The 22,514-nt window shown below is 34.0% G+C and overlaps 3 protein-coding genes across 5 annotated transcripts; 1 reads left to right on the forward strand and 2 right to left on the reverse strand.

Annotated features, from left to right (window-relative positions):
* Window positions 1-362: 362 nt before the first annotated feature.
* On the reverse strand, window positions 363-4,240 carry LOC118039713 (purple acid phosphatase 2). The gene is made up of 8 exons (XM_035046487.2): window positions 3,651-4,240; window positions 3,125-3,325; window positions 2,804-2,915; window positions 2,407-2,636; window positions 1,779-1,917; window positions 1,291-1,511; window positions 834-955; window positions 363-736 (listed from the first exon to the last, which is right to left on the reverse strand). The coding sequence occupies exons 1-8, from the start codon at window positions 3,897-3,899 to the stop codon at window positions 538-540; spliced, it is 1,473 nt and encodes a 490-aa protein (XP_034902378.1). The 5' UTR covers window positions 3,900-4,240; the 3' UTR covers window positions 363-537.
* A 6,701-nt stretch (window positions 4,241-10,941) lies between these two features.
* LOC118039712 (probable cysteine protease RD19B) lies at window positions 10,942-13,283 on the forward strand. The gene is made up of 4 exons (XM_035046486.2): window positions 10,942-11,465; window positions 11,699-11,818; window positions 12,440-12,686; window positions 12,789-13,283. Exons 1-4 carry the CDS (start codon window positions 11,004-11,006, stop codon window positions 13,064-13,066), a joined length of 1,107 nt encoding a protein of 368 aa, XP_034902377.1. The 5' UTR covers window positions 10,942-11,003; the 3' UTR covers window positions 13,067-13,283.
* A 479-nt stretch (window positions 13,284-13,762) lies between these two features.
* On the reverse strand, window positions 13,763-21,345 carry LOC118039711 (V-type proton ATPase subunit a3). 3 transcript variants are annotated; one of them, XM_035046484.2, is made up of 18 exons: window positions 21,016-21,345; window positions 20,586-20,630; window positions 20,200-20,322; window positions 20,008-20,115; window positions 19,176-19,286; window positions 18,883-19,056; window positions 18,057-18,194; window positions 17,692-17,799; window positions 17,484-17,591; window positions 17,204-17,352; window positions 16,452-16,605; window positions 16,054-16,214; window positions 15,756-15,962; window positions 15,447-15,630; window positions 15,271-15,354; window positions 14,935-15,125; window positions 14,546-14,605; window positions 13,763-14,450 (listed from the first exon to the last, which is right to left on the reverse strand). In XM_035046484.2, exons 1-18 carry the CDS (start codon window positions 21,169-21,171, stop codon window positions 14,246-14,248), a joined length of 2,466 nt encoding a protein of 821 aa, XP_034902375.1. In that variant the 5' UTR covers window positions 21,172-21,345; the 3' UTR covers window positions 13,763-14,245. The 3 variants fall into 3 exon arrangements, 2 of the variants coding, with proteins under 2 accessions (XP_034902375.1, XP_034902376.1); XM_035046485.2 differs by having other exon boundaries at window positions 20,200-20,381; window positions 21,016-21,111; XR_004685968.2 differs by lacking the exons at window positions 13,763-14,450; window positions 14,546-14,605 and having other exon boundaries at window positions 14,984-15,125; window positions 15,206-15,354.
* Window positions 21,346-22,514: the final 1,169 nt, after the last annotated feature.

Below are 22,514 nucleotides of genomic sequence, written 5' to 3' on the forward strand. Positions count from 1 at the left end.
TAAATTAAAATACATTTTTAACCTTGAAAAAGACAAAAAAAAAAAAACCTTTGCATATAGGGATATTTTTGTTCTTTCACACTATTTTTTCTTGTGTAATTTCTTATAATCATAAAAGACATTTTGATATTATTTTATTATTTTTAAATTCTGAAGTTATGTTGGACCTACATTTATTTCAATTTGATAAACAAGCAAGACTCGAATTATTTGGATGCCAGACCCAAATAACATGAATCTAACATGTTTGCTTACGTTACTTGGCTCTTGGTTTGGTATAATTATTGAACCCGAGATGCTTAAAACATTCTTCATATTTTTAATATATATATATATATATATATATATTGAGAACGAGCCAATATCCTGATACACTTTCATTTGGTGTATTTTGCCGTATGATCAGCAAAAAAAAAAAAAAAAAATTGTCACAAACTCTGACCAACAAAGGGGCCAAGGGACGATTCGTGATTGCGGTCCACTTCTCTATATGCGAATTTTATTTCAGGAAATGAAAGGATCTCGAGAACTGATTGATCACGAATCGGAACTTGTTGAGTCATCGACAGGATGCCAATATCTGTTGTAAAACCACATGGTGTCAGCTTCCACAGCATATCCATCTTGATTGCGGTGCCAGCCATAGTAAGCATGGGTTCTGTTCTTGATATCGAAAATGGCATGACCAAAACTGGCCTCGCGGTATGCTGAGTATTCTGGCTGTGGATACGTCATGCTGCAAGATAATAGTGAGATCATGGTATATTTACCATTGCAAGAGAACTTGGAGATTTATACCAGAGAAGATTAGTTCATTTACTCAATGATCTTACCTTGTTGCCAGGCCCTCTATGTTTCCTCCATCACCAATGGTAATGTAAACTGGGGCAGTTTGATCTCTTACCGGTACACACTGTCCGTTTACAATGTTGTATGCAATGTTGGATATGCGCTCCTGCAGAGAAAATGCACCGATTCTTACTTTGACAAAGATTTCACATTCAAATCTAGTCTGGTAGTTCTTTCTGATTGCAAACAACCTCAAACTTCTCTTCAATGATCTAATAGTTCTGACGATCTCATCGTATTAGATAAAGCTTAAAGGATTTGCATTTAATGTCATTCTGAAGCAAAAACAAAACTGAAGCCTGACAGAGGAATCTTTACAAAACTATGGAGGTTTTTTAGAAAGTTAAAATAGACATCCCAAGAAGCGGAAAGAAAGCATTTCAAGAGAAACATGAACCTGATCGCATGATTTATAGCTTGTAAGGGATAAGGGACACTTACAGATCGTTCATAGGCATGAACATGACCAGCAAACACAACATCAACTTTGTACTTGACAAACCATGGCTCGTACATTACTCTCATGGTCTCCCCTTCCATGTAATGGTACTCGTAGCTGTTATACCATGGAGAATGGATAAGAACAACCAACCATGGTGTCTCACTCCTGTTAACTTTCGGTAGCTCTTCTTCAAGCCATTGGTATTGAGGAGTATATTTGCCTAAAACAAGATAGAAAAACAGATGCAATTACGCAAAAGCAGGGATTATACTTGATTTTCCAAATAACTGAATGCAGGTATCAAAATGAAGAGATTACAGGAGTTATGGTAAACAATTGCACTAAATATGAGCAGCGTACAGGTCATGATTTCCAAGGTCTCTTCCTAAGCAATATATGCACTCGACATTTATGCACATACACTGATACACACACTCAGTCTTTCATCCATTCTATTTTACGACTCTTGAAGAAGTAAAACCCTTACCATATGCTGAGTATGAAGACAACACAATGATGTATGCTGAAGCCCTCTTGATTGAGTACCAAAAAGGAGCGGTGCTTTGCGATGCTCTATAAGGGACGTGGTAGCGGTGAGTATAAGGCTTAAAAGGTTTAGTTTCACCCTGCAACAACATTTCATTCTTTTGTTATGAATTTTCTTTTCAGCAGCTTCTGTGCATTTATCAAACATGCACATGGAAAACTATGGACTAAAACCATAAAACACAGAATAAAAAATCGAAAGCTGAGGCACCAAGTGCAATTTACTTTCTAAATTCAAAGTTAACAATTAAACTCGTAGCAAGCTTTGCAAAGACAATAGAAACCACATCGTATCTATAACAGTCAAGTTCAACAACTAAATTAAGGTAGTTGCAACGAAGTTAGTTGGCAAGCAAGATGTGAGAAGTAGCCCTCGGAATGGGAATTAACATTTCCTGAGAGAACAAAGTTGAAAGGATATTGGAAGCCATGGATTATTCGAATGGTGTGAGATGAAGCATTTCTACTCATAAGAAAATAAGAACTACAGAAGATACCATCTCCTTATTTCAGAGGTGTCGAAGATATTATTCTTGATTAGATGATAAACTATGGTAATAGATGCTTACGATATCAGGGGCGAAATCAATCTCATGGTTTCCTGCAGTCCATATCCAAGGCTGATAAGCAACACTTCTCTCTACAAACCTTCCCCATGTATCCCATCTCACATTATCATGATTTGGATAGTTGTCAGCATAGGAGAGGTCTCCAACAAACAAAACTGCTTGCCCTTTTGCTGGGTTGTTTTCATAGTGAGTAAGTGTTCTATTTGAATCATAAGTCTGACCAAGATCCCCTGCAAGTAAAGTCTCAATAAGAGGACATCAGCGCATGTAAGAACCTGAACATCGTATCCACTGAAAGAATCTTAACCATACACAAAGACAGGAGCAAACTGCAGGTATGCATGGACCACAATGCCCATAATATAAGCAAACAGAACCCATAGCAAGCCATACATACCTATGAGACCAAATGTATATGGGACATCAGGACCAACTGCAGGAGGCGTGATAAACCAGAACTGTCTTGTGGTGTTCCCAACCCCTACCACATAGTAATATTTTGTGTTGAACTGCCACAAGAAGTCAGATAAGCAGATTAATCAAAACCATACTCTAATTTGAACAAAAAAGGTGAATAGTTTCAAGTAAAAATCCAAACTCCCAGTTAATTTGATTGAGAAACTATCAGGTACCAATACAAAACAGAACATAAACATGGGAGCTGCGAATGAAGCAAAATGAACATCAAATAGAACATAATTTTTTTTAAGAAATTCACCTCTAAGTTTCTGATGACGCAGTGATGAATGTAGCCAGAGGTGTAATTGTAGAATTTATAGGTATAAGTTTTGCCTTCAGCCTCCTTCTTTTGTTTGCTATTTTCACTCCAGTAAATCACTGTATTTGAACCTGATTCATCAGCAGTCACCCATGACACTATCACTCCCTTCCCCACATGATCTCCTTGTGTTATATGAACCTGTATTTAAATCACCCACATATCAATAAATTAAGGAGAGTCCATCCACTGCTTCTATAAAGAAAATCAACAAAACTCTCAAGGAGACTCCCCAGAGTTCTAAGGACAGGAAAAAAAAAAACACTTAAAGTTTAGTTTTGCATTTAAAAAAAAAATCAGAACTTTCCCTTTCTTAATTGACAAACCCACCTAAATTACAAATATAAAAAAAGAAAAGACAAAATTTTAATCAATACATGTACTACATGCTTCAATGATGAAAATAACAAGAAAAGGGCCAGTAAATAACAAGAGAAAAAAAAAAAAACATGAAAAAAATACACACCTGTTGGGGAGCATTGTAGCCAGGAGGGACTTTAAAAACATCACTATCAAGAGGCATGTCAATAGTTTTCTCCACTTTCCTAACGAAACTACTGGTTTTGCCTCCATGACACAACACAGCCACATTCAAAACCAAAAACAATACAGCAGAAACAATGGATGATGAAGAAGGAGAAGAGCCCATCTTCTTCAGATTAGAGTTCAACACCAAATTCTTGTGCTTTCCACCTCCAACCCTTTTAACATACATCCATATATAGATATGCTTGCCTGTTTTTAGATACACAGGTGTGATCCTTATCTTACCATATACTAAGGGGAGTGTACTGGAACCTGTTATCTATATCATGTTTTGCTTAATAAGGTAGGTCAGCCTGTTATCTACACGTCTTGGCTTGAGCCCAAATGGCATCTGGAGTAGAAATTTATGTGGCGATAGATAGATCCAAGAAATGCAAATACATTTGAAGAGGTTGTTCTTTCAAGGAAAATTGAAAATATACTAAAAACGTGACCCTGCAGTCACGGACACGTCGTTTCATAATTATCGACATCTGTGAAGGAAAAGGCCAAAAGGGTTCAACAAATTAACCCCATCTGAAATGATATTTTGAGTTTGACAACATTTTTCCTGTCAGAAATATTAAACTGCTTCCAGCAAGATAATATATTGATACATGTGAGGAGAATATTGTCATATCCAACTCAAGGACTGATCTGAAAAAAGGATTTGGGTTGCTGAATCTATCCGGATCATTTTATATAAAAAAACAACAACCTTTGATTATATTTTTTAAAGTTTCGAGTTTATCAACATCCATCTTCAACCAGGCTCAACACCCAATATGAGCACACATGCATGATGTAAATCACATAGGGAGGAACCTTGATCGTTTGGGACTGAGAGTTTATAATTATTATTATAATAATTTAAAAGCAAGTTATAATTAAATGGATCTCCATGTGTTATTATGAGCAGGTGCTGATGTTGTCCTTGTTTTTTCTTCTCCTATTATTTTTTTTTTTTTTTGACACGACTGGGTCTCGTTGTGCCTGTGGCTTAGCATCACCTGCAGTGGTTGAAAAAGAAGATGTACGGGGAAATTATATTACAAAATGACTGGATTTATTTATTTATTTTTGAACTCATAGTAACTTCTCTTTTTAAACCAAAAAGAAAACTCCTTTGAGAAAGATAGTCACTATCCTTAGTGTACAGACTTATTATTGCAAAAAAAAAAAAAAAAAAGGAGGGAAAAATTGCGTGTTCTTCTTCATCCTTTTTTATAAAGAAGTCCAAGCCCAATACGTTAGGTTTATATGGTTTCAACCCATACAGAAGATGTACGGGGAAATTAATTTTTTTTTTTCTATATAAGAATAGTTTCAAGTTCACCATCCATAAATTTATCCCTACATGTTTGTATGGTTACAACCCTTACAAATTACATTTATAAGCTTGATTTTAATACAACCATTAGAAAATACTAGCATCTATCTTATCTATCCAATAAAAATAATTAGGTAATTTGATAATTTTTGTGTTTTGAATTGAGGCCTTCAAAAAAATAAAAAAAACATTTGTAAAACATATAAGATCACAAAAGTTTCTTTAAGTGTTTACCTTATTACTGTATTTTACAACTATATGAATATAACCGATATTATTAATTTATTCTATAAACATATCAATATGTATGATTTTTAATTTAATATTTCCTCTTCAATCACTAACAAACTTTAATGTTTTATTAAACAAATTATGCTATTATAATCACACATGTAATAACTGTTTGATTTAATATCTATTTCATAACCCATCTCAATATGATTTTCACTCATTTTTTTATGTTTATTGAATTCATTATAACTTTTCCATAACATATTATATTTCCACATCGTATTTTATCTATACTAGTTCTATACATTAGACACATTTAGTTTATACCATTATTTCATTTCACAACAACTTTAATTTATGCCACATTTTATCTCTTCCTTATAATTATATGACTTGTTGACTTTTCCAAGCTTTTATTTTATTTTGATTAATTGATTTTGTTAGTTTATCATATTATTCATTATATCATTATTGATTTATTAATATCAATTTTAATTTCAAGTCTATGATATTCATTATGACTTATCCATATATATTTTTTTTAAATTAAGTCCATCTCTGGCTTATACATACATTTCTTCTATTCTCATATATCTTATGTCCATTTGGTCTTTTTAATTATATCTTTTATCTATAATATATTTTTTTTAAAAAATTATTTATTATACATGTCAATATTTCTTTTTAACTTAAATATTTCTTGTATCTATTTGTGGCAAGTTTATTTTTCCAATTCAAATGTTCCTCTTGCTCATTTATGATATATTTCAATATTTCTATATCTTAATAACTTCCTTTCTTATGCCTATTTATAGCACATTCAAATATTTTTTCATCTTTTATTTTTCTTATACCTGTTTATGGTGTATTCAATATCACATAGTACATTTTTCTTTTAGGGACAATTAATATATCATAAGTTAAATCTCATTTTTATGACTCATTCAAATATTACATATTAAAATTCCATCATTGTGGCCCATTCAATTTTTCAGCATCTTATTAAGTGGTTGTGATTTATATAATTTTTTGTATTATAATTTTCATCATTGTATTCCATTTAATTTCCACATTTTAAATTCTCACGTACTTAAATTTTTCTTTGCTTTACTTGCATGATTTGCTTAACATTACTTTTTTATGTCTTGTTAGCATAATTTATTTGTATTAATTCATTACTGCCTACGCATTATTTTTATAAGATTATTTGAGACTTTACCAAGTGACTGACTATGATACTTATTAATCATATTAGTCACCATCCAAACGGTAAACTATATCTGTTTCTATAATCTACATCAAATGTCCAACTATAATACTCATTAATCATATTAGTCTTCATATGAATAATACTTTTACTAAGTAAGTTATCGAGAAAAATTGAAAAGGGTCATAAAAGATTTCGTTTATAACTCAATCTTCTTAATAGAACTTACAAGATAATATCCATTTACTGCACTAGCTTTATGCATTTGTAAACAATAACACATGCATGAATGATATTATATGCATGAACAAATCCAACTAGATAACATTGATGTCATTTTTAGATTTAGAAATTTGTTAACTATAAACCTTTTTATAACGACAACTTCAACCTTGAATTTTTTGTTAAAAGTTTTTCAAAATATCTTCAACTCTTAATTAAACTATACACATCATATTATGTATTTTTAATCTATTCAAAATGTAATTTTTTTACACATGAAATCACTATGATTCCTTATGTCTAAAGCTACTATAATAATGAAACTAAATTCATTATTTGACAACTTTAATATTTTTTCCTACAAGAACTTAACCAAGTTTGAGATGGGCATGTAAATCAACATTTTATGTTGTCACCATTTAAAGTTCAATATATTAAACTTTTCTAGTTTCTCACTGTGCATCACAAAAGGTGATGGTGGAATCCTCATTACCGAAATAATACCTACCAAAGCAATATTGGTTGAAAAAACCAATTCTTGAGTTAAAAGCATGATATAAATTATAAAAACAACAGCCAATAATATTTATAAATAAATATTTTAGCTCCACAACAAACAATTAAAATAATATAAACTTGAAATAAAGCAACTTGATAAACAAAAATATTTAAATTATACACAGGATAAAAAAAAAACACTTTTGTTTATTTTAGTTCATATTAAACATGTATTATGTCTAAACATTATGTTTAAACAAGAAAGACAAAATGCATGATTATACCAAAAAGTTTGCAACTAACTTGTATAAACTACATCAAGATATAAGCATGGTTTATAAAAACTTAATTCATAAAATATATATCATGCAACAACTCAAAGAGATCCAAATAAATTGCATAAATTATAATTTTAAAAGATAAATTATAACTTTTAAAAAATATATATAACAACCTTCTAAAATTAAATAAAGAAAAAAAAACATAAAGCTATAAGCTATAAGCAAACCAAAAGGTTATAAATTAAAATATATAGTATTGAAATAAATCTATATGTGAGAATATAACAAATTAAAAGAAAGTTAAATTATAACTTAATTTTAAATATGCTAAAATCTCTTTAACAATTAATCTATGTAATTAATATTATTTTTTCCCACATGATAAACTAAACAAAGTCTAATATCAAGAGGAAAGCCTTAAGATTATAAATTAAAATATATAGTATTGAAATAAATCTATACGTGAGAATTAAAAGAAATTTAAATTATAACTTAAATTTTAAATATGCTAAAATCTCTTAACAATTAATCTATGTAATTACTATTAATTTTTTTCCATATAATAAACTAAACAAAGTCTAATATAAAAAGTAAAGCCTTAAGATTATAGATCCAGAGTTTGTAGATATGTATAACAGAATAGTGAGCAAAAATATTTAGTTTATCATCACAAGTGCATACTAAATAAAATATATCCAATAAAAGCCTAGAATTTATATATGTTTAAAACTATAAAAATATAAAAGCATAACTAAAGAAAAACTTGCTTTCAACAAAAAAATAATAATATAACTCTAGAATGCATACTAAGCATATAATCAAACTTGTAATATATATAAGATCAAAGTCCTAACATGCATACTAATAATAATTCTCAAATTAAAATAAGAAGTCTACTTACTTGTTGAAGCACCTTAAAGTAATGAATCTTTTGTTGTTGTCAATGATGGATCATTTATCTTTAAAGCTTTATTGTTCCTCACTTATACAACTAGAATATTTGCAATATGTCTTCTAAGATTCCAACAACAAAATTATACTGGTTTAGAAGCACTTCTAAACAAGGTTTTCAAACCAAAGATTATGTAACTTAATATCTCAATAAAATGAACCTAAGCTCTAGATTTTGGAGAAAACAAAAGGCATAAAAAGGAATAAAAACACTAAAAATAAGGTAAGAAAGAGCGTAGAAAAATCTAAAAAATACAAGTTAAAAACTCTTTATTTTTTTTATAGCGAATTTTGGAAGCTAAAAGGTTGATGAATTAATTATTATTCATACTAAAAACCTTTTTTTCTCATAAAACCCATGACTAGAAGGGACGAAGAGAAATAAGATCCATTATAGAAGCTCACATAGCCCAAGCCATGTAGCAAGAAGGTCTAGCAAAATGTCAAGCCCAACACCCATTTGCCTTGGCTACACGCATGCCCAAGCTCTTGTGGGCCTAGCGAGATATCAGACCCAACCCTCTAAACTCGGCTACGCACTAGGCTCAAACGTTTGTGGGTCTAGCAAGATATCAGACCCAACCCCTTAGGCTCGACTACACATTAGGCTCAAGCACCTGTGAGTTTAGCGAGATGCTAGATTCAACCCCATTGGGCTCAGCTACACCCCTGGTCCAAGCTCTTGTGGGTTCGGAGAGATGTCAAGCCTAACCCCCTAGGCTCGGATATGTACTAAAGCCAAGATGCTAGAATTAATGCCTTTTTAAGCCAAGAATTCCTCTCGATATGAGCACCCAAGGTAAGGTCATCATCTCTTTACACATATTCTATGCAAAAATTCCTCCAAGGGTCATTCATACATCAATTAGTATTACTATTGATTAAATGGTTGATCTCATTGATATTAATATTGTGTACATATTGATGTAGGACCATCTTCTATAGGCACGTGATACTCTCATCAATAATTAGTGTCATGTAAGAAGACACTTATAATCAATATTAATGTTGATTGTAATAAATATGAAGAAGAAAAAGACCTACAACCCCTCGAGTAAGAAAAAGAAAAATTTAAGGTTATAAATACTCTCTGAACAACCTATAAAAAAGGTTCGTCATCTTCACTCTCTTACAATTTATTTTCAGTATTTATCATACATCAACTAAGAATATATTTTCTTATTTTTAAAATTTAATATTTATTTATTACAACTACTCATAATAAAATCACTCACTTAATTATGAGAGAGGGCCCTAAAATCCCTAAAAATAAACTATTTTGTAGGAAATTCAGCTCTCCTCATCAACCTTTAGAATCCTTAGTTATGGATAATAAAAGATAGACATGAACACATGATCATGCATCATCCAAACATGGTGAAAAATAACTTCCTTGACATTCTAGATTCCGGAGCATCATCACCCATAATTGATTTATTTAAAACAAGTTTCCGACATCTTCATTACAATCCCAGCTATAGTAAGCATGAGTTCTGTTCCTCGTATCGAAAACGGCATGGCCAAAACTGGCCTCACGATTTGCTGAGTTATATGACCGTGGACGTGTCAAGCTGCATAACCAGATCAATACATTACATTTAAGAGGCATATATCTATATGAATCTTGATTTATATTTGTTGGTTCAATCGAGGAATTTGCACAGGAAGAAAAGCATAAAAGAAGAGGAAAAAAATCAGTGATCTATTTACTTGTTTACCAGGCCTCCGAGATGCCCTCCATCACTGATGGACAATGGCGGTGTAACACAGGAGCCGATTGATTCATTTTTTACAGAGCAATCTTCGTTTGTAATGTTGTATGCAGTGTAGAACAAAAACAGGCTCAAAGCTACTGTAAATTTTTATGGACAATGGCGGTGTTAATGCTTTTTTAAAATTAATTTTCAATTAAAATTAAGAAAAAAGGTTTTCATAAGAAGTTATAGCAAAGGAGCCCAAAGACAGCATGTAAGCAAACATTCAGCCCAGCCCACTAAAACTTTCCCCTGTACTAATGGGCCTATGTAGCCCATTTTCACACTCTTTCCAACAAGTAGCAGAAACAGAAATAACTTCCCAATCCGAAACCGCCAGTCCAAAAAGAAGAACCTACCATTCAAAAGTCCAACTGTCCACCTGTACCACGTGTCCTTCTCCTATTGCCTGTTCCTTTCCCTTTCTCCCTAAGCAACAAAAGGCCCATACCCACCGTTCCGACTGTTAGATAAGCTCCACCCACCCCCTATTTTACTACCATTCATGGTCCTTAAAGTTTCGACTCCTGGCGATATTAAACCCTTTACTTTATAGAGGAGCCTTCTCTATGACTTTCTACAACCTAGGTGATTTCATGAGGGAAAATAACCAAAGGAAGAGAGACAAATTGGACTAAATAATAAAAATTGATACTTGAAGGATGATATATGTACCTTATCTCATAATCCACGCCATCCATTCGTATATTTATACCTATAATAAATAATGATAATAAAAATAATAATAACAAAACACAAAAAACGAATCTTTTTTCTATATAAAATCTCTCTTTCGGTGAGCGTTCGTCTTCAATCAACAATGTCTCCCAATCTCTCTCATCTTGTCATCCTCTCTCTCCTCTTTATCTCCGCAGTTCATGCGGACACACTCAACGGTGATGATCCCTTGATCAGGGAAGTAGTGGACGGTCAGGATGCGTCATCATCAAACCTGTTAAGCGCAGAGCAGCGTCACTTCTCGCTGTTCAAGAGTAAATTCAAGAAATCCTACGGCTCACAGGAAGAGCATGATTACCGGTTCTCGGTATTCAAGGCTAATCTGAGACGCGCGGCGCGTCATCAGGAATTGGACCCAACGGCGAGTCATGGAGTGACTCAGTTCTCCGATTTGACTCCGGCGGAGTTTAGAAAGCAGGTTTTAGGGTTGCGCAGGTTGAGGTTGCCTAAGGATGCGAATGAAGCTCCGATTCTACCTACTAGTGATTTGCCTGAGGATTTTGATTGGAGAGATAAAGGAGCTGTTGGTCCTGTTAAAAATCAGGTCTTTTTTTTAATATTGATTTTGTACCTTTTTTTGTGTTTTTAATTGTAATATGATGGGTTTTTTTTTTTTTTTTTCAAGGATGGGTTTTAGGTGGGGGGTCAAGCGTTGACTTTTACTAAATTCGTGAATTTTTAGCTGTTATTTATTTATTGATTGATTGATGATTTATCTATTTGGGGTTATCAAGGTTAATATTGATGGTGATGTTGATTTTGTGTTGTTGGGGTCAGGGTTCGTGCGGGTCATGCTGGAGTTTTAGTGCCACAGGAGCTTTGGAAGGTGCCCACTTTCTTGCAACTGGAGAGCTTGTTAGCCTCAGTGAGCAGCAGCTTGTGGATTGCGATCATGAGGTGTGATTCTTTGCAACTAGTCTTTTAAGTTTTTAATTATTTATGTTTCATGATTTTTTTTTTGAAGGGTTGAGCACATGACGACTTTGGGTACTTGAAGCATGATTCATTGTTCTATAGTGATCTAAAATTAGAGTAAACATGCTAACTTTGATGATTGCTGTTTATGCTTGTTAGCAAGGAAGAGAAAAAAGTTTGTGTGCTATGTTATTGGAGTCACTGGAGGTTGTTTGTTTTCAATCTTCAAAATCATCAAGTTTATAAATAAAAGGATTGAATAAGTATCTATCTGGCAAGGGTTGTTGGTTATCTTTTGTTCAAGATATATTGATTTTCAGTCGGTGTTCTGGAAGGTTGTTAATGAATGGCTGCATGTCGGAGAGTTCATTCAATTAATTAGACTTACAGATTCAATGTTCTCTAAAACCTTGCATTTTCCTGCTGATGGTTCAACGCATGCAGTAACTGCTTAATTTGTTGACATATTGCCTGTAATTGATTTCATTTTGATGAGAAATAAAGAAGTGAAAACAATTCATTGGATCACATGTCTTTTTCATTAAGGTGGTTAATAGATTAGCTGTTTCGTGTTCTCTAAATTCAGCTCATTCCTATATGCAGTGTGATCCTGAAGAACCAGGTTCATGTGACTCTGGATGTGGTGGTGGGTTGATGAATAGCGCCTTTGAGTACACTCTCAAAGCTGGTGGTCTTATGCGTGAGGAAGACTATCCTTACACTGGTACTGATCGTGGTGCTTGCAAATTCGACAAGAACAAGGTTGCAGCAAGAGTGGCCAACTTTAGCGTTGTTTCCCTTGATGAGGATCAAATTGCCGCAAATCTTGTGAAAAATGGACCTCTTGCTGGTAAATGAACTTGAGTTTTATTGGTTGAGTGATTATATCTCTTTTGACGCCCACAATTGTAGTGTTCAGTTGTTTATAACTCCTTGCTTTGCTCTAATACAGTGGCCATCAATGCTGTGTTCATGCAAACATACATTGGAGGAGTGTCATGCCCATATATCTGCTCAAGGAGGCTGGATCATGGAGTGTTGCTGGTGGGATATGGCTCAGCTGGCTATTCTCCTGTCAGGATGAAGGATAAGCCATACTGGATCATCAAGAACTCCTGGGGAGAAAAGTGGGGAGAGAATGGATTCTACAAGATCTGCAGGGGTCGCAATGTTTGCGGAGTAGACTCCATGGTCTCAACTGTTGCTGCTGTGGAGACCAGCTCCCAGTAGGATGCGAATCCTAATATGATTTACTTTGGATCATTGTAAATAAGGTTACAATTAAGTCATACATATCTGCCTACCATTTTCAATCAAATCATAGGATAGTGAAATTTCTTCGAAATTTCCCATGCCTTGGGTCTGCAAAAGCTGCTGTACTTAATGTCGTTTGTCTTTCTAGTGCAATCAAACCCTTTGAAGACTTGCAATGTTTTCTTTTTTCATCTATCTTGCTGTGGCAACATAAGATCTCATGTCACCATAGTGCTTAAGAAAATATTAAACGGTCTGTACAATGCGGCATATGGACTGATTCTGCATGCTGCGTTATGGAATCGGTTCGGTCGACAACCCCTATATATTAATAATAGAAGACAGCGGCTAGGTATTCAATCGTTGCTTGATAACGCGGGAATCATCGCCAAAAGTGGCTATATAATTAGTATTCATCGGATTCGTACGGTCGACATCCCAAGAATGCTTCTAATCATGCTGATGAAAACGAAATGAGGGAAATTTGGTTTCTGCAGATGCCATCAACTCTCCAAAATTGCCATGCACACCGCAACACAAGCAAACTAATGACCGGTGACAACAGAAAATCAAGACTTATTGTCATGAGCAATAAATAGCAACAATCGATCTGCTCTTCCGTTGTTAAAATAATCGGGCATGATGAGATTGTTGTCAAGCCCTTCAGTAAAATGTAAAAAGAGAATAAATAAATAAAAAATCGCTGTAAAATCCAGACGATCCATTAAATACAAGCGGATAAAGTCTTGTTTTCCGCACACAACTATAGATTCTAGCTTTCTACATATTAACAACAAAGAAAGTTAAAATAAATCAAAAAAACCTTATTATTACACTTAAACATAGCTGCCATCACATACAGAAGACCACTTCCCCTCTAGGAAGCTGCCTAGTCCTTTAAATAACAAATAAAGGACTGGACAAGATAAGCAAAGGTCCGAAAACGACACATGTATATATACTTTAAATCGTTGCTTGTTTAGTTGGACAAGATAAGCAAAGGTCCGAAAACAGAAGCTTCCTCAAACACCCTGCAAGATACATACATACCAATCACCTCTCATCGTGTTCCAATGAAAAACAAGCAAACAAATCCATGCCCATACACAATGACTTCCGTTTTTGGCAGCAGCTATGATTGTAAATCGGTGTGTATCATTCCACCTCATCATTTACTGATGCAAATGAAAAGGGATAAAACTTGTAACCATCTCCCTCGTAGAATTTATTTTGGAATTCCACCCAGTGAAGACGCAAGGCATGTAAGAAAGCACTCAGAGTTTCCATCACCAGCAATACACCAACAGTTACGAAAATAAAGACAATGGCACCTACAGCCAGGATGATAATATTGTTGTACCTGCGGCCCATGTAAAACACAATATTAGCTAGCATCCATATTTGAGTATAATTGGCGCGTGCATCCACACAACATCATAAGAAGCGTTAACATACCCCCACGCAAGGAGAAGGACCTTCTCGTAGAATACACTAGACAACTCCGAGTGCGCAAGACTGTAAAAGAAGAGGCAACATAAAGCATACAATTAGCTCCCATCAAGGGGATCAAATAACCATCAAACAGAGAGATGAATTTTTTGGAAATATAGAGAAATGACTATAACTACGTGGGACCATATCCAGGGGTGGAATTCAACATCATAGAAGGACAAGAGAGGATGTTTCCATCTATGCATCTTTAATCAAAAGAATACATAGATCACTCATCAAGAAAAATCATGCATGCAACATGATCTAAAATTTTTAACTCTACCATTTACATGCAAGATTGAAAACTAAGTTTGAACTCAAATGCTGCTTAACTTCATTTTCAAATGACAAACCTGAGGGCCCATAATCGAAGATACGAAGCTGTGTTTGAGACTGCTCCCAGTACAAACTCAATGGTATGTATCATCTGATGTACAAAAACTTCACTGAATTCAAATTCCTCATGACCATGTGAATCATGGTTCGCCTCCAATTGAAGAGACTCCTCAGTGCTCTGAAGTGGCATGTATGATTCACCTTGCCTCTGGGAAAAACATCACAATCAGAACTGATAAAGAGAGAACAAATTATAATGCTCTTGTTTATGGTTTGCATGCTACATACATAGACACATGTATATATACTTTAAATCATGTTGTGAAACTTGGTAGTTGAGAACTATATCATACAGCTTGGTGTTGCATCTTTAAAAGGAAAGGCTTTGGGAGTAGCATCCATGGTACCGAAACAAGGGCCAATAGTAATAGCACAAGCTGAAAACAGAATATACAAGATGAATTAGTGGGACGCCCGCATCTCTTATACATGAAAGATAAAGTAAAAATCAGCGGAAAATGGAGTCCACCTGTACAGTTTTTTGCCGAGGAAAAAGCTGATTTTCTCCCAACTCGTCTGTTGGACTCAGGAACATGTATATCATCACATGGTATAAGTCAGCTTGAGAACCAGTGCACCACTTCAGAATGATAAGGAGTGACAAATAGCCAAACAAGCTGTTTAAAAATATAATTTGGGGGATAAATTGGAACCTGGAAAATGCATGAGAATGGCCAGCTTTAGAGAAAATAGCATTTTTAAAACTCGCAGTTGGGGAAAAAAATAAATAAAATGAAAGATGCTGAAGCAGCCAGCAACTGAGTTTTTCAAAGCTTACCAGACATTCAAGCTGTTTCTAAAGTATGCGGCATTGAAATAACTCAATATGATTCCAAGGTTCATTTGAGTAACCCCAATAAGGATTGACATTTTCATCTTCAGAGAGTTAAGAAAAGGCAGCTCACTGCGGCTGCCATGCCATACAGGATCTACACCAAATGGGTAAGTGGGGCGCGCTTTTATCAAACCAACTGTGGTAGCATCCCTGAAAAACAAGTGTGCATGGGACTGTGATGTGAGAATTGAAAGAGCACAGTAAATGAAGATTTTATAGCTGGTAAGTTTAAATCAAATACCTGCAAGAGAGATCACGGCATGCATATGCTGATGGAGCAAATAGTTCGAAGGGGACCGAGAAGAATTCGTTATAAATAATACCAGTGTAAATTGAAAAGAGTGCCATCATCAGGATAACATAACGACCACCAAAGGTCATTTCAGTGATATCTCCAAGTTTCTGATGAGCAAAACATGTATAATTTTTTTAGATGCTAACCACCAGGATGCATATAATCTAGATAAAAAAAAGGCATGCAAAAAATGACAATCTTTTAGAACAAGCCAAATCTTTTCCTGAGATAAGCCAATCCTGATAGTAAGAGAAGTCAACATTCAATACAGAACAATACAATAGTCAAGCTAGACATCAAAGTATAAAATGTCCTATCAACCATCAAAATTACCGAGAGATTACCTGGCCAGAAAGTTTCTTTTCCCTGATTATGAAGACTAATGCTGCGAGCAACAAGCAAATTCCATGCCCCCAATCACCAAACATGACAGCAAAAAGAAAAGGGAATGTAACAATAGTGTACACGCCCGGATTTGCTTCTTGATACTTAGCCACCCTGCAATCATGTAAAAAAAATCATCTTATTTGAATTTACTAATTTCAACAGAGCAAAAACAGGCAAAACTGGCATATGAATGTTTGGCGCGCGCGCATCTGTGAGTCTACACATGCAAGTAAATGCTACATTCAACAATATTTTGTACAGAAAATAGGGAGGCATGTTCCTAAACAATCTAGCCAAGTCTAATCGTATGTAAAACTGAACCCATTCCATGCATTTGGATTGTGCAGCATGCGGCTGTTTAGATCATCTTACATGATGTGGCACAAACAATATGGATGTGTTGCCAATTTAAATGCAAGTAAACAGAGCTGATATGTGCATTACTCCTACCTAGGTTGTTTAGATCTATTTCAGGTTTCTAAAACCTAAATTTCATGACATTTGATTGCTCTCAATCAGTTCTTTCTAATCCATTCTTTATACTTAGGAACATGTAGCTAAATATCATCATTGGAAAATAAATTTAAGGGAAAGGAAAAAACAAATCAAAACCGATTAGGTTACTTAATAGGTAACAATGTTGGTGGTTATCTATCATATCAATCAAGAAAGCAACATCAGCGAGAATGACCTTAAGAGTGAAACTCACCCATACGCATCAACAATATCTTGAAAAGCAGAAGTAAACTTGTTTGTGTGGAAGTATGTAGGTGGTGACTCTGATGTATGTAGAACCTGGAAAATTGTTCCAACTTGTGAGTTGGAATCAAATGCAGCTCTCTGCAGTGCATCCTGGATCTGCAGACATCAAGTTCAAACTTATTTTATATGCAATCCAATTCAAACGGTTTCATGGTCCGTATCAGTTCAGAAATGTGACTCAAGATTTCCCAAAACAATGCCCATTAAAAATTAGTGTCAGGATTTACCAGGTTTGTAGCAAAAACAGGACTCCACCCCTCAGCAACAAGACACTTCTTGGTCACATCCAGGCTCAGCATGTTCATCGTGTGGTAGATGGATTTCTCCTTCCTCGCCTTCATGAGTTCGACAAGATTGTTAGTGGCTGAACATGATCTAAAGAGTGAAATATCATACATGCAAAACAAAATTGAGTAAATACAACTATGAACAGACCAAAGTGTTCCACTGCACAAATTGATCACCAATAGTCTGCAACAATTTACTCTTCTGAAGCAATCCTGCATCTATAGCGGTTCTCAGCTCAGCAAGCCTTCCTGAAACCTGCAATTTGAAGTGAGTGGACATATCATAATCAATCAGAAAAAGGTTAAAGGTTAATAGCAAAAGCATAAAGCAGTTGAACATGTCTGACAATAACAATCTAGATATATGGACAATGGAAGTTTAAGATGTTTGGAGAAAAATGTGAATGTCAATACATGTAAATAAGCAAGCAGCAGTGTGACAAGACTTGGAAAGAGCAAAAATTGCAATTGTCATTAATGAGAACGAAACATCAACAAAGGTATAGCACGTACTTCAGAGATCATTTGAACTTGTTTTCCAAAATCCTCAGTGAAAGAGTAACGATTTGCACCAAATACTTCACAAATTTTTAGTATTTTGGTCTTTGCTTTTTCTCCTGAATAAAAGACAACAAATACATTCTTCTCCACCTGTCAACATTCACAAATCAGAAACAAACATGTTAATGTGGCAAACAAAAATAGGTGACAATCAAATTCATTTTCTCCAAGAAGTCCAGAATTCATCCACTAAACAATAAATAAAGAAAGGAACCAGTGACTTAAAATAAATCACACATAGCCCTCGCATTTTAACTAGAAATCTAAAAAAAGATTCACTGCTGGATTCAAATTTCAAACAAACAAGTGAATCATATACTAAAACTCAGGCAATTTGCATGGAAAAAATAGTATATGATTTGATTTGATTTGGATACTTGAAACAATTTACAGGAAGAAACATTATGTCATCACAGAGCCAAAGCCATTCAGTGAGCCACTTTTTTACAGCAGCCTTCATGCAATTAGGACTGTATAAGTGTATATAATGCATCAATGAGTGCAGCAGACAAACTTCTGATATATCATATGCGGCTGACTAGTACAAGTTAGCATGGGCATGTGCAGTGCAGGGACATGTACAAATGGGATACAGTAGTTTGGTAAAGTTACATTAATAGATTAAAATTGAGAATTACAACTGAGCTAGACTAATAGAGATGAAATGATGACATGATGCACAATTACAGTTCATTATTGTTTCTGTGTCATAGATACATGAGTGTGTATAAGGAACAACAAAAAAAAAATGTTCAGCAGAAATGCAACCAAAATCAACCTTCTCTCCAGAAACAGGATCAATGACAGGTTCCTCTACGGCAGCCTGCCTGGTATACACATTACCCCGGGTAGCACGAAATATAATTCTTTCAAATAGCATAGACTTTTCTTTGGAAACAAGGCCAGTAATAAACCCCAACTTTACTTGTTTTGATGACTCAATTGATATTTCCTACAGAATAGCCAATCAACTATTATTGTTACAAATACAATTATGAGGATCAAGTAACTGCTACACTAGAAATCGGATAAAGAGACATTGATAAACTAACAAGTAATTGAAACTCATACTCTGTCCTGTAATAGAGGAGTATCTAGTGATTCTTCGCCAGTTTGTTGGGATTCTATTTCCTTTTGCTGAGCAGTTGCACTGCTAAAGGCAGAAGAGAAAAACCCACCAGCCTACCAAAAAAATGAACATCATTGTCTTGATTATTACCCAGCATTACTGTAACATTTGCTGATATGCAAACAAAAATCTAATACATAAATGAAGTTCTGATGAGAAAAGGCACCAAAGTAGGGCCATGCATGATCATGAACCAAATTATGTAATGACAGAATATGAAGTCCTGAAAACATATAAAAAAAAAAAAAAAAGTTGAAAAATGGATGCCTGTTACATAAATATGCGAGACTTGATAAAGAAAAGTGACTGTTGATAGCATTTTGACTCCACTCTATAACACTAGATTAACACACATCACAGGAACTATGAAACTTGGTTTTACAGCACAAATGAGTTTCTCAATCATTGCAAGCAAGGCTGGTTAATTAATGAAATCCAAGACATGCACCATTATCTGTCAATCAAGGTTGCTTAAGAATGCAACTTGAACAAGAGGCTCAAAAATATAAACACTAGACATCATACAAGAAAAAATCATTTGGTGAATTCCTTTATCTACTGATATCCATTACATCAGTTAAATGATTTCTATGTGTGCTCCAGGAAATGTGTTCTTTCCCCTCTTCCGAGTTTAGTTTACAATTTACCTTAAAATAAACCAGTCACAGCATGTCTACTTAAAATTATCAGAAGTGCCAGCTTCTCCATCGTGTGTCTACAAGTGCTAATAGCAGAATGATTACCAATGGGTCACATAACAAAAAATAGCCATACCTTGTTGAGGACAAGCTTATATTCCACAAGCTCATTATAAGAGCGCTGTAATTTTTCATTATTTGTGTTCATTTCAACCAGCTCTGCCTCAAATTCCCCAAGTTTTACCTATGACAACCAAAACAAAGCAAAATAGTAAGGGCATGGCCCATCTAAAACATTTCTAGCAGCACATTCAACTTTGTAGCATACCTCTAGGTCATCCACATCAATCTCAGTTTGTGTCATAGGTTTAGTTGAAGGTGTAACACCTGCCTTCTCCATTTGTTCCTTGAAAAACCGTAGCTTTCGAGCCATCTCTCCAAATTTTTTGATCTTACAAGAAGGGGGGGAAAATCAACATTTCCACCACTAAAATCTCACTCCATTACCAACTATAAAAAGGCATCATAAAACAGATATCTAAGGTACACTTTAGTCTGAGAAAAAATCTAAACTAGAAAATGCTATCAGATACTAAATCATGAGATACTCCCAATCCATGAAAATAGTAGTGATTAAGAGTACAATATGCATTTAAAATTCTTCTCAAACTCAAAATAGGTAAGAGCTCGGAATGGACTCAGAACATAACACACCTGAGCAGCATAAGTTCTCTGAAACGGACTCTTATCTGCATTGAGCTGCAAACAGGAAATAAATAAAAACACAATTAAAGCTCAATATCAATTATCACATCAATCGCATCACGTTCTTTCACTACCAATCCCAAGAGAAACAATATTTTACCTACATAAACAAAAACCCTAACAACAAAAAAAAACGGAGTTGCAGTCTTTATTGAACTCCTTTTTATTCTCCATGTAGCCATCAGATTTCACAAAATCACATTTCGAATTTCGATTTAATTATAATTTAATTACAAATAAGAAAGATTACCAGCAGCACGGAAAATAATAGTAAATAAATAAGAAATCCAATTCGATAAATGAACAATCAATTCAGCATCAATTAGAAGAAGATAAGGAGAGATGGATACAAAAATGAGAGAGATGAATGTGTACGGACATCTTTGAATTGGACGTGACCGAGGTCGCCGATGTAAGAAACAGTGTGGTGAGCAGATTCGATAGGGATGATAAGCTGCACCAATTGCATCGCTTCTGACCTGAACAGATCCATCGGCGGACAGCATCCTCCTCCTGCTACTCTTGCCTCCGCCATTTCCTTTCCCTTCCTCTCCTATCCTGGACTCGATTTCTCTCTCTGTATCTCGCAAGTCACAGAGATTGAATGAGATTTTTTATGAATTTATTTACGGGGTTACTGATTCAATCAGGTGAAATTGTTTTCTTTTAAAAAAAAAAACAAAGACAAGAAAAAAAAATAGCAGAGGAGACGTGAGGGAACAGAGGGAGGAGATGTCGTTTATTTTCTTTTAAGCGAACTACCACCGTACCACGTCACCTTGCTTACAAGATTTGGTTGTTTTACAGTTATATCCTTGGATTTTTTTTTCTGTTTTTTTTTTTATTGGATTATATATTTCACTTGTTTTTAAACGAAAAAACAAAATAAGAGAATCCTATTTTAGGACGTTTCCTTTCAGTTTCGTCTTAGATAAATAACGAATACAGACATTGCATTCCATAAATAATAATAATAATAATAATAATAGTAGTAGTAAGTAGTAATAGTAATAATCTCTAATATATATAGATTCCAAATTAATCTTTTTGAATAAGATTAATTATGAAAATATTAGTAGATGAAAATATCTTAATGTCATGAAAATACACGATAATAATCTTTTATTTTATAACATTAATCATTCATTTTATGAGTAAAATAGCCTAATTATACAGGTGTGAAATATATTTTGCTCTGACCAATGATTTACTAATCTTTGATGAATGGCAAATCACAATAATGCTACATTGAATCGAGGACCCACAAGGCTAATCATGAAAAATATAATTTAGAATGAATACCATATTATATATATATATATATATATATATGACTTTATGAAACTAGAGTAAGTTTTTACAGATATTTTTTTTTAAGTGAGAGAGAATAAAGTTATTATCTTTAGTAATGGATGTGTTACAAATGCTATTTAAAAGAATGATTAAGACTAGTTTAATTAATCATTATTAATTAAAAGATAATGGAATTGAGTTTGGAAAGAGTAAAAGGTAAAAATAATCAAAACATTTAATTTTGGTTTTTTAATATATTTATTAGAAAATAAACCTCGAATCTACTCCAAAGCAATGTCTTGTACGAAACTTTCTTATTGCAGGAAGGCGGTCGATAATGAAATTAAATCCATTATGAATAATTATATATGAAAACTAGTGGATCTTTCTTCTAAAAGTAAATCACTAGTTCATAAGTGACTCTTTAAAAAAAAAAAGAAAAAAAGTTGATGACACTCTTGATAAATATAAAGCTACACTTGTTGTTAAAGGTTTTAAACAAAAGTTGTGGATGGTTTTGACATATATTCACTCATGTCAAAAATAACTTTCATTCGAATATTAATAGTCATTACAATTATTAAT

The sequence above is a fragment of the Populus alba genome, chromosome 4 (genome assembly GCF_005239225.2).
Source record: "Populus alba chromosome 4, ASM523922v2, whole genome shotgun sequence".
NCBI lineage: Eukaryota > Viridiplantae > Streptophyta > Magnoliopsida > Malpighiales > Salicaceae > Populus > Populus alba.